This window comes from Microcaecilia unicolor, chromosome 6 (assembly GCF_901765095.1).
Source record: "Microcaecilia unicolor chromosome 6, aMicUni1.1, whole genome shotgun sequence".
Taxonomy (NCBI): Eukaryota; Metazoa; Chordata; class Amphibia; order Gymnophiona; family Siphonopidae; genus Microcaecilia; species Microcaecilia unicolor.
The window spans coordinates 317,742,494-317,765,686 of NC_044036.1; the positions used below are offsets into that span (position 1 = coordinate 317,742,494).

Genomic DNA, 23,193 nt, shown 5'->3' on the forward strand with positions numbered 1-23,193 from the left:
AGACCTCTAAGATGGATTTTGAAAGGCTTTCAAAGCTTAATATTTTTTTTCTAAAGTTTTGTACGTAGATTTTTAGCTAGTTGCCTAGAGGCCTTTTACTGAATTCCGTTGCAGGTTCTTGCACTATGCTGATGCTCAAGGCAGAACCCAAAGATTAAACCCATGGAAGCTAAAGATAAAGTACACCAGCAACAAACCTGGCAGAACCCAAAGATTAAACCCATGGAAGCTAAATATAAAGTACACCAGCAACAAACCTGCTTCCCAGCATTTCCTGTAATCCAAACCGCTTCCTTGCTGTAGGAAATGCAGCACATACTGTTTGTTATAGAGGATTAGGTAGTTAAGGCAATTGTAAAATCTTTTTTTTGTTTTTTTTTTGTTAACTCTAGGTAGCAGCAGCTGCCTCACATCCTCTTGGGATAGTCTTCCTATTCTAGGAAGTTCAGACAGGGCTAAATTTTTAAACAGGGATCCTAAGTACCTGCACAGAATATGTACAACCAAAGCAGTTTACAACAGAAAGGCCATGACCCTTGACCCCTAAATGCAAAGTTACACATGAAATTTGAAGCGCAAAACCACCCAATTTTCAAAACTCAAGGTATCTGCACCAGTTGAAAATGGGATTGCTGTGCGACTAGATATATATATGTGTAACTTGAATGATTGGAAAAACAGGGCATAATGTGCAGATCGTGTACATAATGTATACATTTTACTTGTATATCGAAGTTTCAAAACACCTCTTTTATGTATGACCAAATCTACATGAATTATGAACTTATGCACATATTTTAAGCAGTTGGAATATCCATTTCAGCGTATATGGAGGACGGGGGGTTGTTGGTTGTTATATTTAGGTTTTTGCACACCATTTTGCCTCTCTAGCTGTTTATAGGTGATAAAAAGAATTTTAAATAAAAATAATGGATGATGTATAGTTATAAAATCCAGATTCCCTCTGTATATAACCAGAGTTACCAACTGCATTTTTAAAGTATTTTATAAAAGAACCACGTTGGACGTAAGGTTTTTTTTTTTTTTTTACAAAATGTATGATATTGCCCTAATGTTTAGCAATATAAATAAAGAAATGAAAATGAAGCCGATTTGTAATGTTTCAATTAATACAAGTACTTCTGCTAGTCTTGGATTAGGTATTAAACATTTCTGCTTTCCACAATTAAATTTTCTGTTTCCAAAGCTGTTCCCACGTTGTCCATTGCAGTGCTTGAAGAACAGGACCCAACAAGTTAACAGTCCACGGTTGGCGATTTAAAACAATCCTCATCAGTGGGGTAGGAACCTGAAGCACAGTTATTTACTAATAAAGATGCACCCGCACATCGTGCCCGGCTGCATGCTGTCCCTACCACCAGCGGTAGTGTGCAAATGCTCGATTGGCCTCTGCCATCTTGTGGAAGTCGTGTTTCCTTTTCACAACGGAGCCCTGCCCATGGAAGGCTTCCAGGAGTTCCTGAGACAGCTTCTCAGGCATGAGGGTGCAGCGGTGCTTGTTTTCACGACATTCTGTGATCATCCATTTCATGGCCAGGAAGCGGCGATGGTTATCTTTCAGAGGAACTGGAACCTGCAATCAGAGACATTGTCAGTCACAGTGGGCCGATGTTCAGCTAGCAGTCAGCGTTTTTATGTCCGCCGCCAGTTGTATTCCTGGGCACTGGCCTTGAATATATAGGTTGGCCACTAAAACTTATGTGAATAAGTGCAATATTCAGCCCTTAACCACATGATAAATTGGCCTACACAAAAAGCAATCCTATGTGGTTTTCTTATGAAGTTAAGTGGTTAAGTTCTGAGGTAAGTAAAAGAGCAGCCCTGATTTGTTATGACCATCTACTGTGTGATAAGTAAAGGACAGGCCCTGTCATGATCTGGTCACTAGAAGGAGCTCCAATGGGGATACCAGTGTAAATGAGCTGGAGGAGGCTGCTAGAGGGTGCTCAAAAGGGAAACGTGACCTGCTTAGTCTAGAAGCATCCCTTAAGAACATAAGAGTAGCCATACTGGGTCAGAACAATGGTCCATCTAGCCCAGTATCTTCTTTTCCAAACAATGGCCAAAGCCAGGTCACAAGTACCTGGAAGACCCAAATCATGGCAACACTCCATACTACAAATCCCAGGACAAGCAGTTGCTTCCCATGTCTGCCTCAATAGCAGACTATGGACTTTTCCTCCAGGAATTTGTCCAAACCTTTTTTAAATCCAGATACGCTAACCGCTGTTACCACATCCTCCGGCAAAGAGTTCCAGAGCTTAACTATTTATTGAGTGAAAAAAATATTTCCTCCTATTTGTTTTAAATGTATTTCTATGTTACTTCCTCAAAAGTGTCCCCTACTCTCTGTATTTTTGTAGACCTCAATCATATTTCCCCTCATTCGTCTCTTTTCCAAGCTGAAGAGCCCTAACCTCTTTAGCCCTTCCTCATACGAGAGGAGTTCCATCCCCTTTATCATTTTGGTCGCTCTTCTTTGAACCTTTTCTAATTTCGCTATATATTTTTTGAGATACGGTGACCAGAACTGAACGCAATACTCAAGATGTGGACGCACCATGGAGCGATACAAAGGCATTATAGTGTTTTCGGTCTTATTCACCATCCCTTTTCTAAAGGGCATTCTAATAGGGGAGGGGATTGTGCGATTTTTGTGGAAACCCTTGGGGGAGGCGGGCTCTGCCTCAAGGACAGCCCAGACACAGATAGCTAAGGGGGGGGGGGGGTGAGGCAGATGTTACCCATTGCTAAGTTAAGTAGGAGAGGCCCTAGGGCTGAGGGAAGGAAATAGTTGCCAGATGTCTGGGAATGTTGAGGCAAGATGCCACGTCCAAAAACCAAGGGAAAAGGTACTTACTGTAACACTACACTAAATAAGTAATACACCTGTTGTGGAACCCAGTGTGAGGTAACATTGGATGATGTGAACTAAGAATTGGACAGCCGGGGGTGGAGGACAGGACTGTGAAGTTGTGGTGGAAGTTGAAAGTCCTGTCCAGGGATGAAGGCTATTTTTAATGGAGTCCCAGGTCTCCCGAAGGAGGGCGCTGTTAAGAGTTTGAGAAGGATTTCCCTCCAACAGAGTGATTAGGAAGGCTAATTGGCGTGGGTTTGCATATGGATGGCCTAATTTGCATAACCTCATGAAACCTGCTAACCAAGCATATTTATTTCTATAAAAGCCACCAGAGGACTCTTGTAAAGTACCAGAACCATTGTTTGGCTACTGGAAAGCTTTACCAGGGCTAGTAGGATTGGAGGACTGGCGTATATGGATGTCACCCTAAGTGTAAAGTGGTCCCCAATCCAGGATACTGAGACTACTGGCTGCTATAGAGGACAGCCATCTCTGAACCCTCTGCTTAGCCCGGACAGTATGCCACCAGGGGGCCCATCACACAACAGCACCCCAGGTGGACAGTGTTGCCAGGTGGGCGGTTTTACCGCCCAATTGGGCGGTTTTCCACGACCCGCCGCGGGAAATTTTTGCCCACGGCGGGTTGTGGTTTTTTGGGCTGTTTTTTGGGCTTCCGGGCGGTTTTTTGTGCGGCTTTTTCGGCCGCGGGGGGCGGGGTTAGTGACGTTTTTGGGCGGGGTTAGTGACGTAGGAGGCGGGGCCGATGACAGGGAGGCGGGGCCGGTGACGGCGGGGGTGATGACGCGGGGGTGAGGGTGTCAGGGGCGGGGTTTGTGTTTGGGCGGGTTTTGGGCTGGATTGGGCTGGAAAAAAAATTTCCACCTGGCAACCCTGCAGGTAGAACTTACTGAAGAGTCAACACACAGTAAACTGGCTACAGTTAAGTCTATGGAGAACCAGGGAACTTGCACGTAGGTTACCGACGTCAGACAGGGGCGGGCCCAGCAGGAGAAAGACGCGCCATCGAAGCTGGGCGAAGGCAGGCATCAGCTGTCTTCTTGCCCGTGCAGCGCCTTCGGACAGAGGAGAGAGGCGCTGCACGGGCCCGGTAAGAGGGAGGGGGGCCCGATGGAGGAGGGGAATGGCGGCGACGACCCCAAAAGGGGGCGGGGCACAGGACGGAGGATGTCGGGAGGCGGAGCTGAGGTGAGAGAGTAGTGAGGAAGGGAGGGGCAGGGGCTGCTTGAATTTTGCTTTTTCGGGGTGGGGGGAGCGGAGGAAAGTGGGGAGCAGCGGGGGGGGGGGGGGCAAGGCCGTCCGTACAGGACGCTCCTGATGAGCGCCCTTGCCCCCTCCCGACCCTTTTTTTTTTTTATTTATTTATGTGTTTTCTGACGTCCTTTGGACCAATCACAGCGCTTTTAGCTCTGCTAATGCGCTGGGATTGGCTCAAAGTTTGTTTATTTTTTCACTTAATGATTTTTCCTGGCACAGAGCTGTCCTAACGAGTGGTCCAGACCTCTCGTTAGATTTCCTGCCTTTTTCCTGCGTAAAGGCAATCGGAAAAGGTTAGTGCATGTCGTTTCAATGGGGTTTTCACACTAATTGCTCATCTCCATTCCGTTTTCGTTAGCTGCTGGCTTCCTCGGTAAAAGCCCTTTGATGCATGCAACGGATCAAATTTTCCTCGTTGGAGAGTCATTAAAGGCTCATTTAGCTTTAGTGCATCTGCCCCTGTGTCTGGAAAAAAAAATGAGCCCCCTAAACATTTTGCAACAACCACCTTGAACCTTCACCGAATTAATTAAGATTTTACATGCACAAAGTGACAGCTCCTCACCGACGCCAAATTACATAAGAATCCCTCGTCCCATTTAAGAGATTTTTAATTTTTACAAACTGCTGTCACAAATCTCAGTTTCCGACATGACTTATTTACTCGCTGGTGTCACCTGTGATGTCATTGCGCATTTATAAAATGTTATCAAAAGAGGATAAGACATCTAGTTTTAATTAACTCTCATTGTTGAAAAAGGGTACGGCCCTAAAAGATCAGATTTAAACATTCAGACTGTTCAGATTGACCTTAAGGGCCCGGTTTACTAAGCTGCGCTATAGGAATACTAGAATTTTTAGCACATGCTACAGGAATACATGGGTGTCTCTAGCGTGCACTAAAAACACTAGCACACCTTAGTAAACGGGGCCCTTAAGGTCAAATCTAACACAATAACATAGTAGATGACGGCAGAAAAAGACCTGCACGGTCCATCCAGTCTGCCCAACAAGATAACTCATATGTGCCACTTTTTGTGTATTCCTTACCTTGATTTGTACCTGTCCTTTTCAGGGCACAGACCGTATAAGTATGCCCAGCACTATCCCCGCCCCGCCTCCCACCACCGGCTCTGGCACAGACTGTATAAGTCTGCCTAGCACTATCCCCACCTCCCACTACTGGCTCTGCCACCCAATCTCGGCTAAGCTCCTGAGGATAACTTTTGGGTAGTGTTATTTAAAATTTTACATTTCATGGGAATCACAGGGAGCCCACTTGTCACCGAGGAGGCAGCAGAGGTTTCTTGCGATTTGGGAGGCCTACCTGAACAAAATCTCACCTATGGCTCAAAGTTAAATTCTGAATAGATTTTCACCGGGTGGCTGGGCAGGAGGGGACCAGGCATCGCAGGGAAGGGTTAGGGTAGGTTGGGACCTGTAGGTCCAGTCTACATCGCAGATCTTTCAAACTATGTTGTGGGGATGGAGTAGTTGGGGCAGGGAACTAATTTGTTCAGTTACTTGGAGGCACTGTTTAAGGACGGTTTAGATTTTTAAAGGGAGTAAAATTGATTGACGCCAAAGAATCAGTGTATTTTCTTGGTATAGCTTGATATTTTCATTTTGGATCCTGCTGGTGTATGTTCTTTGCAATTGTTTAAGACCATTTTCTTCCTGGATTTTGTGTTGTCATCAATAAAATTGTTTGAAGTTAAAATTTTACATTTCAGTAACATTAAGGTTTGTTTCTACAAAAGTACACAACATTTTTTTTAAATAGATGTCACTTTGTGCACGTAAAATTTTAATTAATTTGGTACAGGTGTGCAGTTATTGTTATGTTTATGGTGGGCTCACTTCTTTCCAGTGTATATCAACAGAGGCACAACTTTGTTTAGGTCAGACCGCTTGCTTACCCAAAAATCAACGAACAAGGTTACATTTTATTAGAGGAGCTTTTTTTCCTTGTCTGTGCTGTACCTGATAGGACTTGCCTCCTCGTTGAATGTTAGTGAGGCCTATAATTGGCTCGCAGTTCTTGAGTGCCACATGGAAGATTGTATAGGGGTTGCACTCGATGCTTGCCTGCTCCTCCTCGGAGGCCTTGTAGTATTTTTCCAGCTGCTTTCTCTTCATTTCTTCCAAAGTCTAAAGGGATAAAGACTCTGGTAAAATATTAGAACACACTGTAGGTCTGTCAGAACATCACGCTAATACATTGCATTAAGTGGAATCTCTCCATCTTGGCAAGTCCATATGGATTATTTGATGTTGCTGGTTCCAACCTTCACTACTTTATGGATACTTGGGAGCAAGTATGTTACATGAAATAAAACAATCACAACATGTCAGTAAGTGCATTACAGGAATTGGATTTAAGCGATGCCTTTCTTAGTAGTTCAGGAACTACAACAATAGCCAGCCCCTGGGCTGCAAACTAAAGTGTTCTCCGACAGTAAGATGATAATGAATAGATTTTATTTGCAAATCTGTAGTCGATTTACTTTGTACGGTACATGTGGTCCAGTAGGCAGGGTGGCATCTGCCATAATGTTTCTGAACTCTTGACCACTGGGATGCCTGATGTATCTGTTCTAGTAAATCAGTGATATTTGCAGGCTGCATTTAACTTCCACCCATATGAACACAGACAGGTAATGTGTTGGGAACTGGTTCATTCTGAGCCCTGTTCAGCCCAAGATTTAGAGCTAGAATGACGTACAATGCATTGTTTGAATTTAAGCAAAGACAATATGGTCTAACCTGCTGTATCAGAACTTGGACAAGTACTTTGTTACCTCCTTTCATCATCATGTTGGTGAATTTACTGCAAAGATAATAGAAAAGAGAGAGACGTTCAGGGCATATAGGAAAGATTCCTGGGAAACAGTTGCTACTTTTAGTCAGTGAGGACCTGCCCGGTCAGCGAACTCTCCAAATCGCTGCCCCCAACAGACATAACTAGTTCACCAAGGACTCTATACTCAGTTGGCGGGGATCAGCGTTTTGTTGGCTGCCACCAGCGTTAACATGGAAATTCAATGCCAGGCCATATCTGGGCATCGGCCTTGAATTTCCGGGTTTCTGGAGTTGGCTAAAGACATTACTGTATAAAAATAGGACTAACACTTATGCGGTCCTATTTTTGCATTAACCCAGCTGGTTAAGTGCCAACTCTCCACCCCCAAAATAGCCGGTTTTCAGTTCAGTGCTAACCAGTTATTTTCAGTGGCACTAACTGGTTAAGTGCAATTGAAAATTAGTGGCAGGCCCTGAACAGGCGATTTAACCAGCCAAGAGCCTTTTTTTGGCTATTTAAATCACTTTGAATATCAATCCCCAAGAAGCTTTTAGACCATGGCTGCTCAATATCAGTCCTCAAGGGCCATAACCCAGTCTGGTTTTCAGGATTTCCACAATGACTATGCACGGTGCATGCAAACAGATCTCATGCATAGTCATTGTGGAAATCCTGAAAACCAGACTGGGTTGTGGCTCTCAAACACCTGTGGTTTACACCATGAGGAAAGGTATTATCTGTATTCGCAACCATTCCATTTTGAGTAGGATTAGTATAGGGTGTACTTCTTCCCCAGAAATATATAAACAGTACAGTTTAGAACTGAAGACTGAAACATTCAGCTTTTTCTAGTTACACTCAAGAACAACTTATAGGTGATGACCTCACTCCAGGTCCTGAAGGACATTACACAGTAGTTATCAGAAGACAAAGGCTGCTTGAAATAGCTGCTGCTGCCCACTGCTGGCACTAGTTGCTATTTGATCTTTCTCTCTTTCCCTTTTCATGCCCTCTGTGTGTTTCCCAAGCTGAATTCCATCACCATTTTGGTTCCTATCACCTCTGGTGGTCAGCAAGTTCACTCATCCATCACTCTCTTATTGAAGATTGTTATTTCGTCATATTTTCTCTGATCTTTCCTTTTTTTTTCAGCACCATAGCTTTCCCCTTATCTCTGCATTTTTTTTTTTTTTTGGGTGTAAAAAAAAAAAAAAAAATCAATCCTGGTTCTTCATCTCTTTTTCAAAGGTTTTCACTCAAACTTCCAGAACATTTTGAAAACAGAAGGCTGAAACACAAGGACCAGTTTATTATAACTAAGGCTTTAGTTCTTAGATGAAGATATAGGTGTTCATTTTCCAATTATAGATTTAGGAGGGGTACCTTAAAAAAAAAAGTGTTTATTTGTGTTTTCATGACACACAACGCCTGGGTACCTTTCCCAATGAAACCAAATATGTGTTTGTGTCACTTAGGAGTTGTTAGTGCAGAAAGGTACAAAAACAGAGAGGCAAGTACTCTGCAATTTAAAAACAAAAAAACCACCACACACGCAACTAGTTTAGGGCTCTTTTTTTTTTTTTTTTTAATGTTTCAACCATTTTTATTATAAGCACATAAGCACTGCCACGCTGGGAAAAGACCAAAGGTCCATCAAGCCCAGAACTCTGGCCCTCATGATCAAAAGCCCCATGCTGTTCCAAACAGCGCCCTAAAAATAGCGCCGGGACAGCGCAGGGCTTTTCTGCATCGATGATCAAAGATAATGCATGCAAATCTAAGCAGCGCTATTATCTTTGATTATCATGTTGAAGTGCGGGAGAATTGCGCCCAAGCATGCGCTCAGCACAATCCTCCCGCACTTCTTTGACAGGTCTGGGCTGTCAAAAGCCCAAAACTGTCAAAGTGGCCTGCCGATCCCCCAACAAAGAGGCAGCCGCAGCCGGCCAAACCGACTCCCACCCAGCGATGGGGGGGGGGGGGGCTGGAGGTCCGGTGGACCTCCGGTCCCCCTGACGACCCCCCCCCCCATGTTCACGGAGGGCTGGAGATTCGGTGGTTCTCCAGCCCCCCCCACGAACCCCCAGAGGACTTGGTTGCCGGCTTAAGAAACGCTGCCCTACCCTCCCACCTGCCCTCTCCTGAGTTGGGCCCTACTCCATTTTAACAACCCGAGATAAACCCTCAACCTAAGTGCTTCCCCCCCCCCCCAAAAAAAAGCAACAGCCCAATACCTTCCCCTATCTAAATCCCCTCTCCCCCAAAACACTGAAACCCGCTTCATACAGAATCTACCATTACCCCCATCCCGACAGTTACATCAGAGTTCTTGGGACTCCTGCACTTATGGGAGCTAAACTAATATGCGAATTAAATATCATCGTCCAATCCCAATCCCCCCCCCCCCCCAACCTGTTTAGGGCTCTTTTTTACAAAGCAGCACAACGAATTGGCGTGCGCTGAATGCAAAGAAGCCCATTCAGTTCTCATTGGCATCTTTGCATTCAGTGCACACTAATCAGTAGCTCTGCTTTGTAAAAGGAGATTTTTTTTTTTGCCCCAATTATAATCTGGAGTCAGGTGATCATTTTAGTAATCTGTGTGCTAGGACACAGCAGACAAAATAGGAAAACCCTCCGCTGCACCTCCTCCCCTCCAGCAATCCTTTTGCCAAATCAACATTCCTTCCTGATTTTTTTTTTTTTAATTTTTAGAAGTCTTTATTGATAAATGTTACAAAACGTCTGGTACATAATACATTATGCAAATCGTGTTACAAGCCTTTTAAATAAGCCAGAATGATCTCAACTATTCACGGTTATGCAACATAAAACACAACAACAATTGCTTTGTATATCAAAAGGAGAAAAAGAAAAGAATACAATATTCTTGTTATGTTGAAATAGCAAATAAAGTAATCAGACTTGTGATTTCAAAACTTCACTTTTCCAGTGTTTTCATTTATGTTACTAGTCCCTTCCTCTTAACCTCTCTTAACACAGGTATACCCTTCCCACCCTCCCTCCCCATCCCTCCCACCCTTCCAGCACAACCTTAACAAAGAACTTTGGTCAAGTTATACATGAAGAAGAAAAGGGTCCCAGATCTGATGCCATCTGTCTAGTTGGTTACGCCTCTCCGCTAGGAGCCTTTCCATTTCACAGGTGTATCTCAATTTCTGGACCCATCTAGTGATAGGCGGGGTCACCGGCCGCTTCCAGTACGCGGCAATTATTACTCTTGCGGCGATTATGGCTTGTCCCACAAATTTATGCCGAGCACTGGGAAGACTCACCGCCCCCCCAAGAAATAGAAAGAAAGTTGGGCTCCATGGCAATGGGCTGCCCGTCCACCGTTGTAGCCTGCTATGAATCGATCTCCAATAGGCCCTGACCCTCTTACAGGTCCACCAGATATGACCAGCTGTGCCCCTTACTCCGCAACCCCTCCAGCACAGCCCTGACAATGTGGGATAGATATGCTGTAGACGTTCAGGCGTCAAGTACCAACGGTACAATAGCTTCACAGCATTTTCCTTAAAGGGCACATGAGACGACACCCTCGTAACTGCCCGCTCCATCCTCTCCCATGTTGCCTCCTCAATTACCATACCCAGCTCCCTCTGCCAACTCTTCCTGTGGAGCGTGTAGCTCGGGGAATATCTATTAATAATACGGTAGAGGCGAGAGATCACCCCAGCCGTAGTGGGTGGGCCGTCACAAATAAGCTCCAGCGCAGTTTGTTCCCTAGCCATGACCTCCCGAACTGCGCTTGTCTTAAGAAAGGAGGCCAGTTGAAGGTATGAGTATCTATCAGACCCCACTATCGGGAATCTTTCAAGAGCTGCAGGGTAGGACAACAGTTTCTCTCCATCGAATAGCTGACCCCACGTTCGTAGGCCCCCAGTGAACCATTTTGTGAATACTCCTTTTGTCGTTCCAGGATAAAACAATGGGTTGTAGGCTATGGGGGATAGACGGGATAGCGTTGTGCGGCGATGTAAGAACATGCTATCCCAATTGGAAAGGGTGACGTATATTGATGGGCATAGTCCTGTCTCCAGAGACCTAAGTGAACCCGGAATCCACATGAGGGCCCCCAGTGACCTATCGCCCAGGGTGTATTGTTCAAGCTGTACCCACTGCCTGTCTGGGTAGTCTTGGAACCATTCCACTGCTGCTCGTGCCTGAACTGCTCTGTAGTACCAGGCCAAATTGGGTACACCCAGCCCTCCCCTCTCCCTGCCTTGATACAGAACCGTGCGTGCCATACGTGGACGCTTCCCTGCCCAAATAAAACGCATTATACGGTCCTGTAAAGATGATAAGAATCTTCGTGGCATATTGATTGGGAGAGCCTGAAATAAATATAATAGGCGTGGCAAAACGTTCATCTTTACTGCTGCTATTCGACCAAACCACGAAAGGGTAATGTCACCCCATTTACCCAGGTCTTCTATGAGAGCCTCTGCCAAACCTTTATAGTTGGCCGAGAAGAGATCAGAGAGGTCTGCTGTCAAGTTAACCCCCAGGTAACAAATGCTCTTATCTGCCCATCTAAATGCATAGGAGGTCCTCAGTGAGTCCCTGAGCTCCGTCGGGAGGGTTATGTTCAAAACCTCAGACTTGGACATATTAACTTTAAATCCCGACATGGTCGAGTATTCCTCTATCTCCCGCAGAAGCCCGGGGAAAGTGGACAGGGGGTTCGTAACAAATAACAGGACATCGTCCGCGAAAAGGGCTAGTTTATGAGTTCTCCCACCCATAGTTAGGCCTGATATGCTTGGATTATTTCTCAGCCGGGTTGCAAATGGTTCCATAACCATAGCAAATAATAGGGGGGACAAAGGGCAACCCTGTCTAGTGCCTCTATGCAAGGGTATCATCCCCGAATTACCCCCGTTCACCCGAATACAAGCTTTAGGGGAGCTATAGAATGCTTGTATCCATTTACAAAACTGTGGTCCTATTCCAAAGGTCTCCATCACCCTATACATGAATGGCCAATGCACCCGATCGAAAGCCTTTTCGGCATCCAAGCTAAGGAGGCATAGAGGTCTCTTCATTTTCTTAGCCAGATATATTAAGTCGACCACTCTCCTAGTATTATCAGTAGCTTTTCTATAAGGGACAAATCCCACCTGGTCAGGATGGATAACCGCTGGGAGCAAGGGAGCCAGCCGATTGGCCAGGACTTTAGCTAGGATCTTGACATCAGCATTTAAAACAGATATAGGGCGAAAGGATCCACAATCATTATGATCTTTATTCGGTTTGGGCAATACCGCAATCCACGCTTCCAACATGGTAGCGGGCAGAGACTCTCCCTTCCCTATCAAGTTAAATAAATCGGCTAGCAGTGGGGACAATTCAATGGTATATTTCTTGTAAAATTCATTGGGGAATCCATCCAAACCTGGTGACTTGCAGGATGGTAAGTGTTGGATGGCTTTTTGTACCTCAACTGGGGTGACCGGTGCATCTAAAGCTGTTCTTTGCTGACTAGTTAAAGAAGTCAATTGACTCTCTGCCAAATATTCCGAAATAGCATTTTCTGGTGGATTGTTCTCCTGCGCATAGAGTTTCTGATAGAATTCACTAAAACGCCTCCTTATGGCCTCAGACGTGTTAAGCAACTCTCCCTTCGAGCCCCTTATGTGAGGGACCGTTCGGTCTACTCTTTGCCTACGCAGCTTTATGGCCAGGAGTCGACCTGCCTTGTTAGTGAATTCATAAGATCGAACTTTGTTTCTGGATTGTAACCAACTTAGCTGTTCTGAATAAATAGAATCCAGCTGGAGCCTCTGCCCGCGCAACTCCTCCAAAACAGCCTGGGAACCTCCCAACTTGTGTTGTGCCTCCAGTTTCCTTATCTTTTCCAAGCACTGCGCCAGCTGGATCCTACGCACCCTAGCACGTCTACTAGCTATCTGTATAAAGTGACCTCTTGAGACTGCCTTCATTGCATCCCACACCACACTGAGGGGGGGGGCCAGATTCCATATTTAACTCCAGATACTCTTTCAGGACCTTCCTACACCCCTCCACCACTTCCTCCTCCAATAATAGGTCTGTGTTAAGTGTCCATCTTTGGTCTTTAACCTCTGCTTTGATAGTCGATAAAACCACCCATACTGGGGCATGATCTGAGATTGTTATACTGCCAATTTCTGCTCTCGGGCCCCTCTCTGCTAGTGTGACGTCCAGGAAAATGTAGTCGATTCGAGAGTATGACTTATGTACAGGGGAGAAAAAAGTATAGTCCTTGGTTGTCATATGACTCAGTCTCCAAACATCCAGGGTACCTAATGAATGGACCAAGGAACCCAAAGCCAGTGAATCCCTAGATGTCGGTTGTGGTGGTCTCCCAGATCTGTCCACCCCAGGATCCATAACTTCATTAAAGTCACCCCCCATAATCAGGGAACCCCTAGTGAACGTAGCGAGTATGTTTTTCACCTTAGTGTAAAAAGTTCCCTGGTGCTCATTAGGGGCATAAATAGAGGCAAGTGTGAGATCTACCTGACCCAGGACAATTTGCAGAAGCAAAAAACGCCCTCCCGGATCCCGTCTGATTTTCTTTATTTGGGCCGAGATTGTTTTATGAAACAGAACTGCCACCCCACGTTTTCTGGAATCGTCGGCAGAGGAGGCAAAGAAGACGCTTGGGTATTCTGGATGAGCTAACAGTCTCTCATGTGCCCTGCGGAGATGAGTCTCCTGCAATAGTATAATATGCGGCCTAAGCAACTGCATCTCTTTGAAAAACTTCTGCCTTTTCTGAGGCATATTCAGCCCCTTGACATTATATGATAAGATTTTTAAGTCTGTATTCATACCTGTGGTGTTACACCAGCTGTTCTACCCCCCACCAAGTGGGAACCCTCCACTTCATGTTTTTGTGCTATCCAGTACCAATTGTGCTCCCATCCTATCCTAACCCTCCCCCCCCCTTTAATGACCCTCCCCCTACCCATACCCACCCCATCCCCTCCTGTTTAACACCGACTAGAGGGATCAAGTCCCAATAGTGGGAAATGAGGAAATAACACACCTGCATCCAGGCACCCCAGCCCCCCCTCCCCCCCCGATATCCTATGTCATCACCAATGGCACGGGCACAGCTCGAGCACTCGTAAACGCCCACATGTTTGATTGGATCCTGCCCTTTTTCCATCACCTTACATTCCCCCTCTTCTTAGTTTCTCATAACTATGCAGCTTTATACACATTATACCTCACAGCCATGATTATTATATACTCTATGGGCTTTAAAGTTAAGGTTCAAGTATGCATAGAATAGCAATAATAAACTGAGTACATTGTATTGTCAACCTTGAAACAGAGAGTATTTTACCTAACTCTCTACAACATTACCAACCCGGAAAACAGTTTCGGCTAGTTTTCTTCTGGCCAAGTTCAAGTTTCTTCCACAGCCACTTTTCTTTTTGGAATATTCCTTTTAGGAGTGGCAGGAATCCTCTGCCACTTTTGAAGCTTTGTCTTCGTGGCTGGGGCCAGAGCGCCTGGTGGTTTGGTTGTCTGTACCAGGCCTGCCCCGTGCAGGGATTTCCATGCCTCTGTCAGCGATGTAGCTCTCATCTTGACACCCTGAAGTGAGTAAATCAGGGAAAAAGGGAAGCCCCATCTATAGGCAATCTGTTCTTTGGCCAAAATGTCCAGAGCTGGCTTCATCAAACGTCTTTGCTGCAAGGTAAACTGTGATAGGTCTTGATAAACAGATATACGGGTCCCACCATAATCCAAGTTGGGCTTTTTCCTGGCGCAATTGAGCAATTGTTCCTTTGTTTCATACCTATGAAACCGGGTGATAATGTCCCGTGTTCTATTTTCCTGCCGCTGGCCCAGGGATCTGTGTGCTCTGTCGATCTCAATCTTTACCCCTGCTCCATCTGCCCCCAGCAAACTGGCGCACAGTGTCTGTACAATTTGAATAACATTCTCTGTCTCTCCGCCCTCCGGGACTCCGCGGAATCTAAGGTTGTTTCTCCGTCCCCTATTTTCAAGATCATCCAGTTTATAGGTTAGATCTACATATTTTTGATCTAGGGTTTGGAGATTGGTCTCAAATGTTTGTATAGACTCCGAGTGCTCTTCCAGCTTAGATTCTGCCTCCTCAACTCTGCTCCCCAGTTCACGGAGGTCTGAGCTCAGCGACTCCATTCTATCCAAAATCTCATCCTTCGATTTATTTATATCCGATTGTATACCGCTCAAAATCTGGCGAAGTTCGCCTGAGATCCCTTTTTTGATATGCGGTTTCCGCGATTCTGCTAGTGAGAGCGCCGAATCAGAGTCAGAAGGAGAGACCGGCGCCATTACCTCGTGGCGCTTCGCGGTTTTAGCCGGTCCGCCGCCAGCTGACTTCTCCTGCTCTTTAGCTCGCGCCGAAGACGCTTTGCTCATTCTGTTATCGATGATGAGCAGCGGGGAACACTGCAAAAAGTTCCAAAAAGGTTGGTGATGGCTTTTTATAGCTTTTATATGTATCGAGGAACGGGAGCTAGAACGCTAGGCAGCCATCTGCTTCAGTGACGTCACTTCCTCTCCTCCTTCCTGATTTTTTTTAAGCCTCAGTTTAGAGACTGTTCTTAAATATATTACTACTACCACTATTTAGCATTTCTATATATTTTGTAAAAGCAAGAGAAACTGAAAAAGAATAGCTGTGTTTTTATACTTATTTCCTGGTTTCCACAAATGCTAAGTGAAATTGTTTACAGAACCACATGCGTTCTCCAGTAGTGTCTTTAGACAAACATATTTGGTGTGGGGAGCAAGCTACCATAAGAATGGGAGCGAAGGAGGAGTCAAAACAACATTTCTGCAGATTTTATAGGTAATCCATTTGACATATCTCATTTCTGTGATACAACCAAAGTGGTTCACATATTATATACTGTCCCTAGTGCTACCCCTCTTCCCCCCCCCCCCCACACTTTTAAAGTAGCATTATAATTAATAGAATAATTCAACTATGTGAGTGAGTCTGGATTTTCTACAGGATTGGTCTAAACCTCAATACAAGCCCCTGAAGCTTCAGTTCTGCATCACAACGCCATACTCTCCCCTTACAACTCACCACAGAAAAAAAAATATTCAAATTGCAACTATCACCTCATAAACAGCACTCGATTCATCCTTGTCTCCAGGTCCTTCTGTCTTACCCTCTACCCTATCTCTGACCATATTAACTCCATTTCTACCCTCACACAACCCCCTCAAGAGACCTTTCTCCTTCCTCTCTCATACCCTTTCACAGCACCCCATCCTGGCCTTGGTCACATATGCAGAACAAATATAATTCCTGTTCAAATATAGCATTAAGAACACAAACTGACAGTACTAATATAGACAAAAGTTAGACCAAAACCCTGACATGCCAGGGGAAAGAAATGCATTTCCTCCTGTATAGTTCAAAATAATGCTGTCAGATATAAATTCTGACGTGATTAAATCAATAACTGAAAATAAAATCATATTCCTACTTTTGTTGTCTGGTGATTTTATTATCCTAATCATCTTGTTTCCAGTCTCTGTTTCTGCTTCCCCCTGTCTGTGCTCCTAACCGTTTGCTACTTATTTTCTCACCTGCTCTCTCCTCTTCCCTTTCAGCCATCCATATGCAGCATTCATTCTGACTTTTCCCTTTACATCCATTTCCCCCTACTCCCCCCCCCCCCCATTCCCTTCTGCGAGTCCAGCATCACCTTCCTATCGCCCTCTGCCCTCCTCTCCCCTTGGGCCCAACAAACTTGTGTTTGTTGGCAGTAATTCCATCAGACCAGAGAATGTGGTAAAAGAAGTTAGCTTAGCAGGGTTTAAAAAAGGTGTGGCTAACTTCTTAAAAGAAAAGTCCATATGTGATTAACACTGCCTTTGGGAAAATCCACTGCTTATTTCTAGGATAAGCACAATAAAATGTATTCTACTGTTTTGGGATCTTGCCAGGTACTTGTGTCAGACACTACTGGAAAATAGGATACTGGGCGTGATGGACCTTCTGATTGTCCCAGTATGGCAAATGCTTATGTTCTTAACAGGTAGATGAGAATCACTTGGTTACTCTTTCCAAAAATACTAGGACTAGGGAGCACACAAACAAACTACTAAGTAGTACATTTAAAATGAATCAGAGAAAATATTTCTTCTCTTAAGTAATTAAACTCTGGAATTCAATGCAAGAGAATGTGGTAAAAGCAGTTTGCTTAGCAGGGTTTTAAAAAGTTTGGATAATTTCCTAAAAGAAAAGTCCATAAGCCATTATTAAAATGGACTTGGGAAAATCCACTGCTTATTTCTGGGATAAGCAGCATAAAATCTGTTTTACTGCTCTGGGATCTTGCCAGGAGGTATCTGTGACCTGAATTGGACACTGTTGGAAACAGGTTACTGGGCTTGATGGACCTTTGGTCTGTCTCAGTATAGCAATGTTTATGTTCTTATGTTCCTCTGGCCACCTTGAGGCTGTTCCTGTTGTTGGACGGGCAGGACATGGCAGAGGACGTTGCAACAGAGGGAAGTAACCTGGGGCTGGCTAGAGGGAGCCTGATGTAATTGCTGCCAGCGAATACCACAGATGTGTAGGGCCCACGGGGAGACGATGTTGGACCTGCAGGGGAAGTGTACCAATTCTGTTTGTGGTGGAACATACCGCTCTGTGCCACCCCATAGCAATATCAATGGCATTCTCTTATATTAAATATAGGCAAATTGTAGTAACTCTGCAAGATAGGCATTCCTCCTGACCTGATCACTGGATCCATGAACACAGAACTACTGACATTGTTAGGTGCTGCTTTGATGGGTCGGACAGTTTTGAGTTCTCTCTCTGCCCTTTCCTCCTCTGTTAGCTCCTCCTGTGGTTTGCGGTAACGTTCCTTGTTTGTCTCTGGATCCAGGTAAATAGGACTGTATCGGCTCCATCTCACCTGAGTCAACCTGAAATGTTTAGTATTATTTCACTTTCTTATATTTCCTAAATTGTTGGTCCTATCAGAGGCTCCAGATACACAACGTAATATAAAATATAATCTTTCTAAACAAAACACTATAGATCAATTATGATGAATAATTGAAATTAAGGGCCCCTTTTATTAAAGCTTAGTGCGCTTGTTTAACACCTAAGCATAAGCGACGTTTCTGGGCTCTCTCTACTGCCCAGAGCCCGTAGTCTTATTATTGAGTTGAATTTGTAATGTGTTAAGTATCTTCACTCCTATGTGGGAGGGGTGGGGGGATAATGGTTGGGGTTTCTGGTTTGTCGCTTTGTGGTTTTCTAGTTATCATGGTAATTGGGGGAGGGGGGTCATCAGAGTCCATGCCGCCCCCTATATTGGCACAGATTATCTTTACCTTTGTTGTGCATTGGTTCTATTTTCTGTGGGGGAGGGGGGGGAGGAGGTTTGCACCTGTTTGCTATAATAAATATATTTTCAAATAAAGTTAAGTGCACACTATGGACATTACTGTGCCACATGGCCTATAGGTATAAAATAGGACAAACAGCATTTAGCGCACACTTAAGTTTTAATAAAATGGACCCTAACAGTATAGCCACAGTTAATAAAAAAAAAAAATCACAAAGAGAAAAAACGTATGTAGAATCAGTCACCATTTACAACAATAAAATCAGACTACATGATGCTTCCACATACATACCACACGTTAATACAGCCACACCTACTTTCTGAGAAAGAAAGAAAGAAAGAAAGAAAAGAAGACAAAGAATGGCAATAAACCTACTGGAGCACCTATGAAATCCCATCTTCTGAATTCTTTAGCTTTTTTTTTTTCTCCCAACAGGAATAAAGATTAAGAGACAGATATTCAAAGCGATTTAAGCGGACAGGAACCTCTCCTGCCCACTTAAATAGCTTCCCACTGCCTAACTGGGGCTATTCAGCTGCACTAAAACAGATAGTGCCACTGAATATCCCCCGACACCGCCCAAACAAAAAGTGGGCACGTCAGGGGTAGCACTGGGGAAGAACCCCAGGTTATGCAGGTGCCGGAAATATTCAGTGCTGGCTGGCACCTGCATAGTTGAGCAGCTTCAATTAGGACAGCTCAAGAGCTGTCCTAAATAAGGCCGCTTAGCTATACGGGTGCTGGCTCTGAATATCGGGCAGGCACCCATGTAACACTTAAATTTTTTCTTCTTTTACTAAAGCCCCCTGCCAATGTCCCCTTCTTTCCCTCCCCACATCAAGGCCCCCCCCCCCCCCCCCAGCTGTGCAGGCAGGCACTCCCTCCAGGCCTAGGGCTAAACTTAACTAGCCATTAATGAGCAAGTAGTAAACCGCGGCATGCACTAAAAGCTTCTCCGAGCCATTTTCCGATCACGGTAGCAGATAACGAAAACGGAATGCAGATGATCCAAAGGCTATTGCAAGGCTATTATAATGAGATGCACTACCGTTTTCCGATCCCCTTACCATGGAAAACCAAATGGGAGGTCTACACCTCTCGTTGGGGCAAAGGAAAGAATCGGAAGAAAAAAAAAGTGTCGTCAGGGACGTCCTTTTTGGATGTCCTTCACCTGTAAAAAAAATAAACACTCCAAAGACGTTCTTTTTGAACGTCCTTTACAGCTCAGGAGAAGGACAGCAGTAGCAGAGCCCTAACACAGCACTCATCTCCTGTACACACACACACGGAAGGGGGAGGGGAGGGGCGCTTCATCACAGTCATAAAACAGGGGGGGGGGGGGGGGGGGGTTGTGGTTGCTCTGTACTACTACCGGATCAGTGTTGGAGGGTTTTCTGCTATGGACCTCCGGGGGTACTCAACAGGGACGTCCTTGTTAGGCACTTTAGAAGGACATCCCTGACGAGCAGGACGGGCTTTTTTTTTCAAGGGTGCTCGATTATGCCCCGCCTCCAGGTCTCTCTCAGCCAATCACAACACGTTTAGCGGACATCAGTAACAGCTAAACGCGCTGTGATTGGCTGAGAAAGACCTGGAGGAGGGAGCTGTGCCTTCTTCTTGGATCCCGGACTAGAGCAATCTCTCCCGTTACAGCAACCGCTGACAGGCTGAAAGTTCTGGGCAGCTGACTGGATCACACACAGAGGGAGGGAGCCAGAACACCGGGGGGGGGGGGGGGGGGGGGGGAGGGGGCAGGAGGAAGGGAGGGATCAAGCGACAGAAAGAGACCGTCACAGACGGGAAGGGAGCGGGGCAAGTAGTCACAGAGATGCACAGGCAGGAAACCAGAGACGGTGCTGGGAGGCAGCTAAACCCTTGTGCAGCGGGATCAGACGTGCTGCTTTTTTTTTTTTTTTTTGAGTGAAGGACGTCCATAAATGACGTCCTTGGCATGCGCAGAGCAGCCAGCATAACACTTGGTTGCTCTGCACATGCTCGATTGGCCAACTGTTTACTGATGGAATAGAGAATGCAAGTGAGCTACAACGAGCAGCTCATTTGCATTCCTTTTCCTTGATGCATGCTCGTTCCTTACTGATTCGCTAAGGGAATCAGTAAGGGAAGGGCTTTACATAAGTACATAAGTAATGCCACACTGGGAAAAGACCAAGGGTCCATCGAGCCCAGCATCCTGTCCACGACAGCGGCCAATCCAGGCCAAGGGCACCTGGCAAGCTTCCCAAACATAGCTTTGGTTTCTTAAAGCAATCCAGGCAAGTATTGGGGGATTTTAGACAGGGGGGAGGGGCAATGTTCCCTCTAAGCCAGGGGTTCCCAACCCAGTCCTCAGAACATACCCCAGGTTTTCAGGATACCCACAATGAATATGCATGAGATGAACCTGCATGTGCTACCTCCACTCTGTGCAAAATGATCTCTTGCACATTGATTGTGAATATCTGAAAACCTGACTGGCCAGCAGGCTTATTTTCGAAAGTGATCGCCGGCCATTTCCCGACATAAATCGGGAGATGGCCGGCGATCTCTCAAAAGCGGCGAAATCGCTTTTTGTGCATCTCCCCCCCTAGTCCCTAGCTGTATCCCTGGTGGTCCAGCGAGGTTGTTGGGGGCAGGAGCACAGCCATCTCACTCCTGCCCCTTGTAGCACTGGTCTAAAATGGCTGCCACCACCTCTCGCAGTGGTATTGCAAGCTGCCACAAGAGGTCTTGACAGCCATTTTAGACCAGCACAACATGGGGCAGGAGCGAGGGGGCTATGCTTCTGGCCCCAACAACCCCGCTGGTCCACCAGAGATACAGATAGACCCAGAGCAAGGGCCGGCCTGTCTGCATTGGGGGGGGGGGGGGGGGTAGGGAAAAAAGGGACATTGGCAGAGGGGGCTCGGAGGCTTTAATAAAGGAAAAAAAAAAAAAAAAAGTTATGCGGGTGCCGGTCCAATATTCAGTCAGGGCCGCCGGCTGAATATCGGGGGGAAGGTGAGGAAGGTTTTTTTTTTTTTTAAACTATTTAAAACAAAACTCATCAGACCCGGCTCCCTCCAAAACTGAGAACAGTGTGTAGTTGTAGCCAAATCTCTCAACCCTGTGGTAGTGGCAGTTAATACTACTACTTATCATTTCTATAGCGCTACTAGATGTACGCAGCACTGTACACTTGAACATGAAAAGACAGCCCCTGCTTGACAGAGCTTACAATCTAATTAGGACAGACAAACAGGACAAACAAGAGATAAGAGAATATTAAAGTGAGGATGATAAAATAAGGGTTCTGAACAAGTGAATAAGGGTTAGGAGTTAAGGAACAGTCTTTTCTCGCTCTCGCTGATACGAGATAAAGGGAAGGGGGACAGGGATCAAAATGTACAGACAACCCTGTAACACTGAGGAGAAAGGATGCAGAAGACAATAGCTTATTTAATTCTGTTCGTTCCATAAAAAAAGCCAAGCTAGGGCCGCAGACACCTCTGCTCCCGTTTCCCCGACCAAAGGAACCGGTGCGAGAAAATAAAACTTCATTTGCGTAACAATGTTATCTCCCACCACCCCCAGCCTGACAGCCGCTGCTTACCCCGGAAACGAGATACACGTTCTCCGCATAAAAAGCTGCAACCTTTCCACTTGCTGCATGGAGGCCACCATCTTGCCTCTTCCTAGGTCCCCGTTTACTGGCTGTCTAATTTAATGCCTGCGGCTAATCCAATTAAAGTACAAAGCATATAACATCCATATCAAGCCTGTCTTATGGTTTGTTCTATTTGATATCTTACCATTTGCACTCTAAATTATTGACAACTTACGACAACAACAGCAGTGTGATGAAATGTTTACAGGCATTTTACTGGACAGCCGCTGAAGCTGAGACATGATTAGTCTTCTCAGACGCTACATCTGCTTCTCAAAACTCACCTGCTGGATAAACCTTATTGTTTGAATTTTGGAATATAGAATGGTATTACAGAGTGCGAGTGCACATACTATAGCAGGACATACTTATCCACTGCTACCCTAGCTAAGATAATATTCAAGCAACTTTCTTTAAATTAGTGCCTTATTTTCTTACTCCTGTTACTCTATTTTATTATCTATATGTTCCATCTTTTTTTACACCCTATGCTGTCTATTAAAATGTTTTATTGTGTTGACTTTGTAATGTAGTATACTATACTTTGTATTGTTGTTTGAATATTTTTACTGCTGTAATTGTCTGTTGCTTATGTTTGACTTATTTTTGCTGTAAACTACCTTGAGTTAATTCCTTCAAAAAGGCAGTAAATAAATCCTACTAAATAGTAAACATAAGGCAAAGAACTTATGCTTATTGTAATATTGATTCTTCTAAAAATAACTGAAAGACTCCCACCGGTTGTAATAAATTATATTAATTCCAGAGTTAAAGTGATGCAGTAAATTTATAGTTTTATTTATTTATTTGTAGCATTTGTATCCCACATTTTCCCACCGATTTGCAGGCTCAATGTGGCTTACATTTGCCGTAATGGCGGTTACCATTTCCGGGTAGCAGAGTTACAAAGGCATTGCATTAAGGTGCATACATACATGGTAAAGAAGAATACGTTATGGTATAGCATATAAGTTCCTGAGTGATAGATAGGATTGTAACATACATTAGGTCATCGACTATAGATAGACCTTATTTGACATAAGGATTAAAGTGATAGTGCTTGATCATTGATCATTACTAATGCTCTATATGAATGGTACAATAATAATTTGTAGGTGCATATCTGAGTTATTTTGTACTTTAACACTGCCATTGATGCCAGAGCCCTAATGCATGATTTGTAGAGTATAAAATCTAA

At 44.9% G+C, this 23,193-nt stretch overlaps 1 protein-coding gene across 2 annotated transcripts; it reads right to left on the minus strand.

Moving 5' to 3' along the window:
* Window positions 1–107: 107 nt before the first annotated feature.
* Window positions 108–22,028, minus strand: MRPS7 (mitochondrial ribosomal protein S7). Of its 2 annotated transcripts, XR_003942649.1 has the most exons (6): window positions 21,942–22,028; window positions 17,732–17,923; window positions 6,923–6,986; window positions 6,140–6,307; window positions 258–1,594; window positions 108–197 (listed from the first exon to the last, which is right to left on the minus strand). XR_003942649.1 is itself a non-coding variant. In XM_030208295.1 (5 exons), exons 1-5 carry the CDS (start codon window positions 22,010–22,012, stop codon window positions 1,373–1,375), a joined length of 717 nt encoding a protein of 238 aa, XP_030064155.1. In that variant the 5' UTR covers window positions 22,013–22,028; the 3' UTR covers window positions 206–1,372. The 2 variants fall into 2 exon arrangements, 1 of the variants encoding a protein (XP_030064155.1); XM_030208295.1 differs by lacking the exon at window positions 108–197 and having other exon boundaries at window positions 206–1,594.
* Window positions 22,029–23,193: the final 1,165 nt, after the last annotated feature.

Excerpts from the sequence above, each read along its gene's own strand:
- MRPS7 (XM_030208295.1), bottom strand. The coding sequence starts at position 22,012 with ATGGTGGCCTCCATGCAGCAAGTGGAAAGGTTGCAGCTTTTTATGCGG. Across the intron at positions 17,924-21,941 it reads ACGTGTATCTCGTTTCCGGG|GTTGACTCAGGTGAGATGGA; the intron begins GTAAGCAGCGGC and ends TAAACATTTCAG. Across the intron at positions 6,308-6,922 it reads TCCAAGTTCTGATACAGCAG|ACTTTGGAAGAAATGAAGAG; the intron begins GTTAGACCATAT and ends TTATCCCTTTAG.